This window comes from Hyalella azteca, unplaced genomic scaffold (genome assembly GCF_000764305.2).
Source record: "Hyalella azteca isolate HAZT.00-mixed unplaced genomic scaffold, Hazt_2.0.2 contig3562, whole genome shotgun sequence".
Classification (NCBI taxonomy): Eukaryota; Metazoa; Arthropoda; class Malacostraca; order Amphipoda; family Hyalellidae; genus Hyalella; species Hyalella azteca.
Genome location: NW_025933809.1, coordinates 14,495 through 26,651, shown reverse-complemented (window position 1 = coordinate 26,651; position 12,157 = coordinate 14,495). Strand labels below are relative to the sequence as shown.

Here is a 12,157-nt window from a genome sequence, read left to right as displayed (position 1 = left end):
CCCCCCCCCCTCCACCTGCTCCTAGGCTGCTTGTTCTCCCAGTGAGCTCTCCAGTCTCCACTCTCTCGCTCTCTCCCCACTCCGCCCACTCACATCAAGCAACCAGAAATGTCTGATGTAATTGGTTCTTAGTAAAAGAAAGGATTCGATAATGTATTATCCATCCAACCAATCAAGTGTATTATTGGATACTTAAAATGGCGGTTAAATGTCGTATTATGTTTTTTTAAATCTTTTTTTTTTCATGCAAATTTTCTGCTCGATCCTTTCCATGCCCAGGCTTAAAATAGAATAGAAAATTGAATAGAATAGATATTTCCCTCCCAGGATATAAAATAGTATGCTATTAGCATCATAATGATCTCTATACTGCAGTGAATGCACTGCATAGATGCATGCGTATAATGAGGCCCAGTGCGTGCATATTGGCCCGGCTGCTGGTCTCCTGGACCCAGGACCTACTCCGCTGGGCTAGCCATGCCGCCAACAGCTGGGCTGGCGACACCTGGCAACTAAGATTCGGTCGCCAGATACTAATTATGAGCCACCAACAGGGTTGCCGATGTCGTAAGTGGTGTGGTGGTCGTAAGTGGTGTGGTGGTTGTAAGTGGTGTGGCAAGTCGCCGAGTGATTGGCCGGTACAGCTGTTAAGATTGTTTGCCGGTTAGAGCCAATCACGGAATATCCCAGTGGGGATAGGCTAGGCGTGAGCGGTCAAGTCGGGGATAGGAGGCAAGTGTGCAAGAGTAGGCAAGGGGGTACAGTAGGGAATGGGGCCCAGTAGGCAAGAGAGTCCAGAAAGCAAGGGAGGATAATAGGCATGAGGAGGCAAGTAAGGAAGGGGCGAGTAGGCAAGGGGGAAAGTAGGCAAAGAGAGGGAGGGGGAATCGGGAAGGTGGAGAAGGGAATCCGGACGATATAAGAGTGCATATGAGGATCACAGGCGACCTGACCTGCGAGAAGTTACGGATGACTTATCGACAATCTACGAGTGTGCCCACAGTGACTTACACGCAATTCAACTGCACTAAGTTCGAAGTAACGAGGTACAGAATTGGTGCAGAGGTCGGGACTCGGGATGCGGCACCGCTACTTGGGAACGGACGGCTCAGAAATTGAGTAGCAACTTGTTCGCGATCTCGCATTGTTGATGCATACTGGAGCTACGTTTGATGACCGATCGCGGCAATAGTTGCGAAAGGTAGACAAAGGATGGGGTGGATCTGGCGGACTTCGAACAAGAAAAGAGGAGCCCATGATTACACTCTTCAGAGCCCTCGTGCTCCTCATTCTGAAGTACTGCTGCCAGCTTTGGGAGCCCTAAAAAGCGGTTGCGGTGTGGCAATTGGAGGCAGTCCAACCGACCTTCACGTCCAGGATCAAAGATGCAGGACCTTTATTACGGTGACAAGTTAGACCATTCAGGACTGTACTCACTGGAGAGGAGAAGGGAAGAGGTATATTATATACTCTTTCAAGATGCTAATTACACTGGCCCCAACTTTTAGAGCAAACCTTTAAAAATAGTGACATATCACAACGAAAAGAAAGTGGAGACCTTGCAGTATGGCCATTTGATAACCGAGCTGTGGCCAGAGTTCAGACTCTTCGGGAGGGATTTTTAACAGAAGACAAATGAAATAGTTTTTGAGCACGATCCAACGAACCCTCCTGGTCCCGGTGATGAGCAACGTCTTCCAATGGACGGCTTGGGGACGGGGTACGACGGAGGCGGCGCACTAGTGTGGTCGTGGGCCAGAGGGCGATATGGGGGGAGATGTTGCGAAATGAGGTGGTCGAGTATGGCTAAGAGGTAAGATGTAGGGAGGCTATATAAGTAGAATTTGGGGGATCAAGAAAGGATTAGCTCAGCTGATAGCGCAATGGGGGCCGAAGATACGGAGTAATGGGACGGAAGATAAGGCGTAATGGGCCCGCCATTAGCGACTCTTGCCTTAGCGTTTGCGGAGCCAGAACTAAGAGCTGGTTTTAAGCGGCCAGCCAAGGTTCCATCGTGCGACATTCCTCTGGCTGAATATTTCTACCAGCGCTTTTAACAGAAACAAAATTGGTGACACTGCCTTCAACACTTCATCCTAACCAAAAAACCGAAGGATAATAGCCAATGACTAAAAAATATAGGGCATGTAAAGAAATTCGCCATATGATTCACTCCAAATGATGGTATTTGCATGATATTTTGCACCCTGTTTTCACTCGTAGTTTTCTACTATTGAGGAATGGGGGATGGTGGATGAGGAGGCAAGGAGAGTCACGGTGAAGAGGCAAGGGGGGTGGGGGGCAGTGAAGAGGACAGGGGGGTGGGGGGGCAGGTCACTGCCCCCCGCTTGGAGGTCATGAGGCGCGTGACGTAACGGCCAGACATGGTGATAGTGGGGTCTGGTGATGCTGAGGTCCGGTGATGGTGACACGGAACCATGGTGAGTGGTGATGGTGAGACGGAACTACAGTGAGGTGGGCGAGTTGATAGTACAAAGGGGATGAGATAGTGAGCCGTGGTGGTGGGGATCTGGAGTGGTGGTGATCCGGGTTGATAGTAAAGCTATGTGATAGTGAGCTGGAGTGATAGTGAGGCTGGCAATAGTGAGGTGAGGTGACAGTCCAGTTTTTCAACTCCGCTGCTTCGTTGCTTTCGCCTTCGCTTTCTACACAACACGGAGGCCTGTATAGTTTGTGTGTTGTGTGTCCATCCGTTGTATGTTGTGTGTTCACACCCAATTTGCTTCGTATTTACTAACAATATGCTGCGTGTTTGTCTTTTGTTGACATATTTTAGCTTCTATTGTTCGCGCCTTTGAGTCAGGATGATAATGGCGTATCTGGTCCCACAGTTAACACAATAACGCAACTAATTCACGATATAAACATTACATTGCTTCGACGAAAATCCACGTAGCAGTCAATTTATCCTCTATGATTGGTGAATCGTCTACGATTGGTATCGTCTATCCGTCGCTGATTGGCTGACAGAATTACTAACGCGTAAGTATTGTTGACAGTATGGCACCAGCTCATGGAGTTTACTAGTTGCCGGCCGGTCATATCCTAAATGTCCAGTAATGCTGAAATGCAGCAGAACTTCTGTGCTTGTTTAGTTGACAACATCTGCTGGAATAATCGCCCTGGACACATAATTAAAAAAAAGTTAAGAGATCGTAAGTTCATCAACCAATCATTGGCGCCTTTCAAGCAAAATCCACCAATCATAGACAAGAAAATAGAGCGTAAGTACTTACGTTCACTTAGCGAGTTTTGAAAGTATGGCCCCTGGTTATAACGCTATAATATTAACCACAACATGACAGCCTCATACGGTGCAGGAAGCCTGTTACTGTAGGCGTCCTGTAGCCGTTTTATAGGCGTGTTATCGGCGGCCGCCCTGCACGTGTGTCCATTGGTTAACATAGGCAAGCAAAGCAGGCCTCTGGAAAGGGCAGCGCTGGAAAGGATGGCGTCCCGGTCAAGGTGCCAGCCACACCTTGATGTACTGTCCAGCTGCTGGCACAGCGTCCAGCTGCTGGCACACAGCGTCCAGCTGCTGGCACACAGCGTCCAGCTGCTGGCACACAGCGTCCTGCTGCCTGTCTTCCGTAATTCAGACGTCGCGCTGGTCCCACTCTAACTACGCGTATTATTCCAGTAAACAATTACGTGTATTCAACATGTTCCCGTGTATTCTTCAGGATCATGTAATTTTGTTCGAGGATATTCTGGTACAAAGAAACTTTGGAGTAGGTAGGTAGGTGTATTTATTGCATGTCACGACAGGCTTCTGCTAGAGGTTGGGACTGTGAGTTCAGTCTCATTGTCCAGTCTTAGATAGACCACAGCACCGTACATACTGCTGGTCCCATGAGTGGAGTTTAGATGATGAATTGTAGCTTTTTTTGATGGTTTAGTTGGCATGAATGTGGATGGCTTTTGTTGTTATCATTTTACATCATAGCTTTCGTTGCATAACGTAGCTTTCGTTTGCTATCTAATAAAGATTTCGTTGTATACGACCATAAATCCATACGAGAATAACGCAAGTCTTTGAATGCAGGTGACTCATAACTCTGTGGTTGCAGGTATGGTTGCGGGATCGTCAACCACCCAGAGTCTCATCCACCATCTCGACGATGACGTGATCTTCAACCCCACCAACATCTCTCCTTCTCCTCCTCCCTTTAATCCTCCTGTCTTCTCCTGGTCCTCCTGACTGCTACTTTTCTGTCTGTTCCCGTCAATCTGTCATCTCCCGTCAACCTGATATATCCCGTCAACCTGACACCTCTATCATCCCGACACCTCCCGTCAACCTGACACCTCTCGTCATGCCTACCGTCGCTTTCCCGTCTGCGGGCGTCCCGATTTTCCCCAACAAGAGCAGCAACAGAGGGGACACAGCCCGCGGTCACCCCAGCCGGCCTGCACTCGGGGGTTGTCTGGGTGGGTCATGGGACCCACTTGGGGATGGTGGGGAGCTTGGCAAACTGCGACATCGCCCACTTGGCAGGTCGTGGGATGAACTCTCCTCGCAGGTACCAGAGCAACCTGCGCTAGTGCCGAGTCCTGCGGATGACCTGCAGTCACCTGCTTTCAGCTTCAGCGACCTACAGTCACCGACATTCAGCTTCAGCGAACTTCAGTCTCCAGGCATCGCTAACCTTCATCGTATGTATGAAGTGGAGTCACCATCCTACCATGGCATGTACGACAACCACGCCACTCATGGTCATTACTTCACCTATGATGAAAGCCACACTAAAAACTTCCTTAATCAAGATGACGTGCAAAATCCCATCTTCAACCCCGCGTCTCCTAATCTTCTTGGCTCCCCAGGACTGATGCCGTCGTCGCCAGGCTTCAATTTCAGTCAGTCCCCAGACATGTTCGCTCAGTCCCCGCAGTTCACGTTCCTTCCCAACTCTTCTCATGGCGGAGCGGCCGACCTTTCGAGGTTCCCGACTTTGGCGGCCACTGAAAGTCACTGCAATTCTAGCGCAATCACCTCTAATGTCGGGGATCCTTGTAGTCCCAATGAGGTTAGCTGCACTCCCCCACAAGGAGGCAGTTCCAGCATAGATGCGTTGCTCCTGCACACCCTGGCACGAAGACCCAAGAAGAAAAAAGCCTTTTGGAACTCGTCTATTTTCGGCGCCCCTAAGGTGGCTCTCAGCGACGACATGACCTCCCCTCGCGACGTCATGACGGGCACTAAAGGCCTGCTCAACGAGCCCGGCCAGAACAACTGCTTCCTCAACAGCGCCGTGCAGGTCAGTCCGTGATACGAGATATGTAATTATTTACTTTTATTTACTTTTATTCTTGTCATTGCACTTGCAAATTCTTTACTTTTATTCTTGTTATTGCACTTGCAAATTCTTTCTCAATTTGTATTATTTGTGCGCTCGTATTGTCTGTACTGATTTTGTATTATTTCTCTCTGTGCTCGTATGGTCTGCGCTGATTTCGTGTTTACCATTAATTGTATATTTTTCTTTAATTTCACACAGTTTTGTTTGGTTCTAACGTACGTATCATTTTTACACATTGAATTTTACGAGTTGGCGCCGTATAACAGTCATCTCTCACTTGAAGCTTCAGTTGCCATATGCTCGTTTAAATAATTACAATGATGTAGTTATTTATTGATTTACCAAGAATCACAATGAGGTTGCCCCTGAACGAGCGTCTTCCAGTAGCCAATCATAACGCGTGATATTTTGCGGCCACATTCTCGTCACGAGCTTGTCGCCCGCGGTCGCCTTGGCCTTTGCAATCGAAGCGCGTGTCGCCTGCCTGCTTCATGTCGCCTGCAGTGCCGCCTGCCTGCTTCATGTCGCCTGCAGTGTCGCCTGCCTGCTTCATGTCGCCTGCAGTGTCGCCTGCCTGCTTCATGTCGCCTGCAGTGTCGCCTGCCTGCTGCATGTCGCCTGCAGTGTCGCCTGCCTGCTTCATGTCGCCTGCAGTGCCGCCTGCCAGCTTCATGTCGCCTGCAGTGNTGCACTGCCCTGCTTCACTGCCCTGCTTCACTGCCCTGCTTCACTGCCCTGCTGCACTGCCCTGCTTCACTGCCCTGCTTCACTGTCCTGCTGCACTGTCCTGCTTCACTGTCCTGCTTCACTGCCCTGCTTCACTGCCCTGCTCCACTGCCCTGCTTCACTGCACTGCTTCAATTTTCCCGCCGTTCTGCCTCTCCCGCTCCTTTATTATGCCGCCTTCACACCGCACGTCCTCGATCGTTTCTTCGTCTTTTCATTCATCTCAGTTTTAAATTTTTTTGTTTTCGTTTCCGCTGTGTAAGCGCTAACCCCAACCATGGGATAGCATGGGAGTATGATGGGGTCGGGGCTGTGTGATGGGTTGAGGGCTGAGTTGGGAGCGGGGTTGGGAGAGAGGGATCAGGTAAAGGGTTGGGGTTGAGTGATGGTTAAGGAGGAAGGTGATGGGGACGTTTCATCCATAAAAGCGCTGACTGCTCCACGCGTCTCTTCTTCTTTTGATTTAATTAATTTCTTTCTCGTCATTATTTGTTGACATCAAAGTTTTAAATCTTGATGTTGTTTCAACGCTGAAGTTTTTGATCGCTACGTCGTATCACAAACTGTCGCATCACAAACTGTCGCATCACAAACTGTCGCATCACAAACTGTCTCATCACAAACTGTCGTATTTGTAATGTATTTAACTATTCTTGTTGCTGTTCCAATTTTTATTATAATAATTTATTTCATATATTTTCTAGCGTTGTGTTTGAAATATATAAAACTCTTTATTACATTATATGTAAAGCTAAAGATTTTTTTTTCCTATAACCAAATTTATTTCCTCCGTAAAAGCTTCCAGATTCAAATTATCTTGAAGTTCGCGTGTGCCGCTGCTCGTAGCTTTCCCCACGTACACCCACTGCCGTTAGCTCACTTTTTATTTCTTTTCGGCTCTGAATAATGGTGGATTAATTGATAAATGTTTCTTACTAGACTCAGTATAATGGTGAATCGATTAATGAATCGCACAACTTTCGTTCATCGTTTCCCGCCGCTGTGGAGGTCACGTTTAGGGCGGGCCGAGACGGTTGACCGTTTTTCAGTGCGTCTCTAAGAACCAATTAATTAGAACTTAGAATCTTCAATAGTACCATCTTAATGTGCATTTAATTTACATTGTTCGCACCCGTTGCATGGATATTTATATATGATCTTGTGGTTATATGCAAGTGAAGACTATAGAGTGCGTCTGCTCTGAGCAGCGAGCGCGAAATACTCGGTTCGCGGAGTGGCTGTCATGGAGACGCCAGCACCATGCAGGCATATGAAGTTCAAATAATGTCGATTAAACGTTGTTTTCGCGAAATTAACTCGTAATCAACGTTGTTTAAACTTCATTTGCCAGCTGGGTCTGAATTTGATGGAGGATACGGGTGTGGAGAAGTTACGACGACGTAAGCTTTTAGCATATGGTAGGAATTACGGCCACATTATAAAATAATACTATGCGGACCTTGACGTTAGAGCAACGTTGACTATAAGCTGATGTTGTTGAAACAATATTTATTCAATGATATTCCAACGTCAGACATTTGTAGGGCTGCGTGGCTCCGGGAGAGGTGTTGACGAAGCGTTCTATGGATGATGGATGATAGGGAGGCTGTTAGGCGAGATCCATAGCCCCAACATCAGCTACTGGATCATGAGATTTACGATCTGCGCGCGGATCTGACCTCTGATGAGCGCGATCAGAGGTTGGATCGCTGCAAAGGTTAGGTCCGATTATAAGTAGGTCACGGTAATATATCATATTGATAATATATCATTCATCATAAGGTGGGCCTACGTGTGGAGGCGGTTATCACTCACAAAATAGCCCTGATTTGTCCATCAGGAGGCTATCGCCGCACAAATATTACTCTTATTTCCGTTGATTACTTTTACCTCTGATTATTGATTCTGACCTTGATTACTCTCAATATTACTCTAATTTCCGTGGGACGTTCACCACATGACAATTACCCTGAATCATGCCAACCATTACCCTGATTCATGCTCACTGCACTGCTGCCCTACACTGCACTGCCGCCCTACACTGCACTGCCGCCCTACACTGCACTGCCGCCCTACACTGCACTGCCGCCCTACACTGTAGGTTACTCAGGATATCAACATTTCTCTGGTGATGCAGCAAGCTACAGCGCTCACTACTTGCACCGCGTTGTAGTCTCCTTACAGCGGCCACAAGAGCGGTATTCACTTGCTGTTTTATTTGCTTGCTTATTCTTGTACATATTGTGACGGAAGCAGACTATTGATGCAGGAATGTTTTGTCTACATCACACTGCATCCACCGCACGGTCACCCTTAGCTTGCCCCGTTATTGTCTAATTGAGAAATCATATACTTGTATACCGGTATACCTTCATTTTGAAAGAAGTTATATTACTGTGTATTATATTGTAGTAAACGTGAAAATTACTTCGACGATTGTTCTGAAATTTAAATCCACCCTTAACAATGCAATAACCGCAGCGTATTTCGTTAATTAGAGACTGGAAAAATTCTGAACTCGTTGACCTCTTCAATGGGGACTTTTAATTGACATCGACCTCCCCGAATTGTCCACTCTTAAAAGTTAGTTTGATTTTTAACATATTTTTGTCGAATTTTACTATTTTCATTCATCAGATTGAATTAGGCATTTTAATTTTTTCGTCACAAGAAATCAATTTGTATTTAAACTCTTGAGATATTTTTTTTTCTTCTCAATCGACCGCCCTTCTGAACCCTGTATATTGAGCAACTTGTTGAATTCTGTCCTCGGTCCCTCCTATAGGCACTTCGCCACTCAATTCTCTAGATTTAACTTAAACCTATTTTTTTCTACCTGTTTTTCCCTCATGTTGTATTCCAAGATCTAGAAATAATTAATAATAGGGTTTAAGATCCCACACTTCCAGCTGCTGGAGTTCCTCATAGGCTGGAACGAAAGAATCTTGAGGAATAAATAAGTCATCGTGGAGGCCTGGTAGAACAGTTGTGGAATGTCTTCCAGCAGCACATTAGTTTAGGCCTACAGGCCGACTGTAGGTCTACTGGTGTCTCCGTAGCTCTGCCAACCCTACACTAATTGTGACATGTCGCTTGGCTAGCTAGCAGGGGCATGTCGCTTGACTAGCTAGCAGGGGCATGTTGCTTGACTAGCTAGCAGGGGCATGTTGCTTGACTAGCTAGCAGGGGCATGTTGCTTGGCTAGCTAGCAGGGACATGTCGCTTGGCTAGCTAGCAGGGGCATGTTGCTTGACTAGCTAGCAGGGGCATTTTGCTTGACTAGCTAGCAGGGGCATGTCGCTTGGCTAGCTAGCTGGGGCATGTCGCTTGGCTAGCTAGCTGGGGCATGTTGCTCGGCTAGCTAGCAGGGGCATGTCGCTTGACTAGCTAGCAAGGGCATGTTGCTTGACTAGCTAGCAGGGGCATGTTGCTTGACTAGCTAGCAGGGGCATGTCGCTTGGCTAGCTAGCTGGGGCATGTCGCTTGGCTAGCTAGCTGTGGCATGTTGCTCGGCTAGCTAGCAGGGGCATGTCGCTTGACTAGCTAGCAGGGGCATGTTGCTTGACTAGCTATAGCAGGGGCATGTTGTTTGGCTAGCTAACAGGGACATGTCGCTTGGCTAGCTAGCAGGGGCATGTCGCTTGGCTAGCTAGCAGGGGCATGTCGCTTGACTAATTGTGCTCCACTAATGGGGTCCGAACTTGGGTTTCTACCTACACAATTTTTCCAAGTAGGTGCTCGAATCGAATAGTAGGTGCATACACTAATTAAAAATCATATTTAAATTATCACTCCACTCGTTTCCTCCAGTTTTGCAATGCCTTGCTATTCTCTAACTAAAAAAATCCAGGTCCCATTAATTGCTCGGCACGACCGCTATCTTCAATACGCGCTCCTTTTAACAGCTCCTACATATTTGTGGTGCCAGGCTTAGACACACAAACAAAACCGAAAAAAATTTCTCTGACAAATTATAAATCAGATAAGGATAATATATCGTCCGTAGACTCACGCGCCATTTTCTGATTGGAGAAATCGTTTTCTATGCCATTTTGACGGCAACTAAAATACACCTTGCCAGGCGTGGACAACGCTGGATGGGCTTGGCTTGGGCAACCTACAAATTACAAAAAATTAATTTTGATTAATTAATTTTTAATAATTAATTAAAAGTGATTTTAATTAATTTTTAATTTAATTTAATTTTGTAGTAATTAATTAATTACTACAAAATTAATTTTGCTACATCTGAAACGTCTTAAAAATATTGAAGATTTTTTTTCAGAAGCTACTTTTGATCTTTTGATCTACCAACGCCAGTATAAAACATCCTTGACTTACTGAAAAATGTAACAAGAAATTTTGCAGTAAAATACGTTTGTCTTCAAGCGAACTTGCATTAAAGATCGAATAACTGCTACCAAGCTTAAACAATACATTATTAAATATTGATCCGTTCATATAAATCTGTTCATGTAGGTGCTTCAACAAATATTATATTTGTTGACTAATATTATATTATTATATCAACCCACTCACCTACCCAGGTTATCAACCCACTATTTAGGTTCCCTGATAATGATTCACAGTCGCCCTTTCGCCGGCCATCAATAGCCCGTTTGTGATTTTCAGAAAAGATCTCTTCCTGTTGCACAGATCTCCCTGATATCTACTTATCTGCTGGCAGGGATCTTTTTCTCTTGGGATATCGCCCGACTTCTCGTTTTAGTGTTGGCCAGATCTGGATCATTGAGTTTCTCACGCGACCAAGGCGTTCACATCGCTGCATAACCTCTCTTCTAACGTTTTTCTTATTACCACTTATAGCGCTACTCCTCCCCAAATTCCCTCTAACGTTTCCCCTCAATCCCCCTTATAAAGCTGTCTTAATTACCGAGATCCGGGGTCTGTTATTCCTCAATTGACAGGGGCTGAACTTTTCTAGGACTGAACTTTTTCTGAACAAAATTTTGTGTTATGAACTGACGATGGAGCTGGACTCCAAAACGTTTTCTCTTATAAAGATATGGTGAATTTTGTGGTATTTTCTTTGCTTTTAAATTCCTGGTTAACTTGCGATTCAAGCAAACAAGTGATTTGATACCTATATCAATTGACAAAATTATGGCCGTGCTATAGCCGGCCAATGAAGGCGCTGGAACGCTGCGGGTGTGGCGGTGTTATCGCGTTGTGAACGCCGCTGGGTGAACGTTGGTGTCGTGGGTGTCACTAGCACCTGTAAACAGGTGTCCATGCAGGCCATCGCACCTGTAAATGGTTATTAGGCAGGCCGTCGCACCTGTTGGGTGTTATAAGCTATTATGTCAAGGTTTGTGCGCGTAGTGAAGTGTTATGCCAAGGTTTGTGCGCGTAGTGAAGTGTTATGTCAAGGTTTGTGGGCGTAGTGAAGTGTTATGTCAAGGTTTGTGCGCGTAGTGAAGTGTTATGTCAAGGTTTGTGGGCGTAGTGAAGTGTTATGTCAAGGTTTGTGCGCGTAGTGAAGTGTTATGTCAAGGTTTGTGGGCGTAGTGAAGTGTTATGTCAAGGTTTGTGCGCGTAGTGAAGTGTTATGTCAAGGTTTGTGGGCGTAGTGAAGTGTTATGTCAAGGTTTGTGCGCGTAGTGAAGTGTTATGTCAAGGTTTGTGGGCGTAGTGAAGTGTTATGTCAAGGTTTGTGCGCGTAGTGAAGTGTTATGTCAAGGTTTGTGGGCGTAGTGAAGTGTTATGTCAAGGTTTGTGCGCGTAGTGAAGTGTTAAGTCAAGGTTTGTGGGCGTAGTGAAGTGTTATGTCAAGGTTTGTGCGCGTAGTGAAGTGTTATGTCAAGGTTTGTGGGCGTAGTGAAGTGTTATGTCAAGGTTTGTGCGCGTAGTGAAGTGTTATGTCAAGGTTTGTGGGCGTAGTGAAGTGTTATGTCAAGGTTTGTGCGCGTAGTGAAGTGTTATGTCAAGGTTTGTGGGCGTAGTGAAGTGTTATGTCAAGGTTTGTGCGCGTAGTGAAGTGTTATGTCAAGGTTTGTGGGCGTAGTGAAGTGTTATGTCAAGGTTTGTGCGCGTAGTGAAGTGTTATGTCAAGGTTTGTGGGCGTAGTGAAGTGTTATGTCAAGGTTTGT

At 46.2% G+C, this 12,157-nt stretch overlaps 1 protein-coding gene across 1 annotated transcript in view; it reads left to right on the top strand.

The window, feature by feature from the left end:
• Positions 1–12,157, top strand: part of LOC108679165 — a gene marked incomplete at its 3' end in the record, with an annotated part of 26,412 nt that overhangs the window by 3,168 nt on the left and 11,087 nt on the right. The window contains 1 exon segment of the mRNA XM_018167755.2: positions 4,092–5,279. Coding sequence (XP_018023244.1) covers positions 4,338–5,279 — 942 coding nt within the window.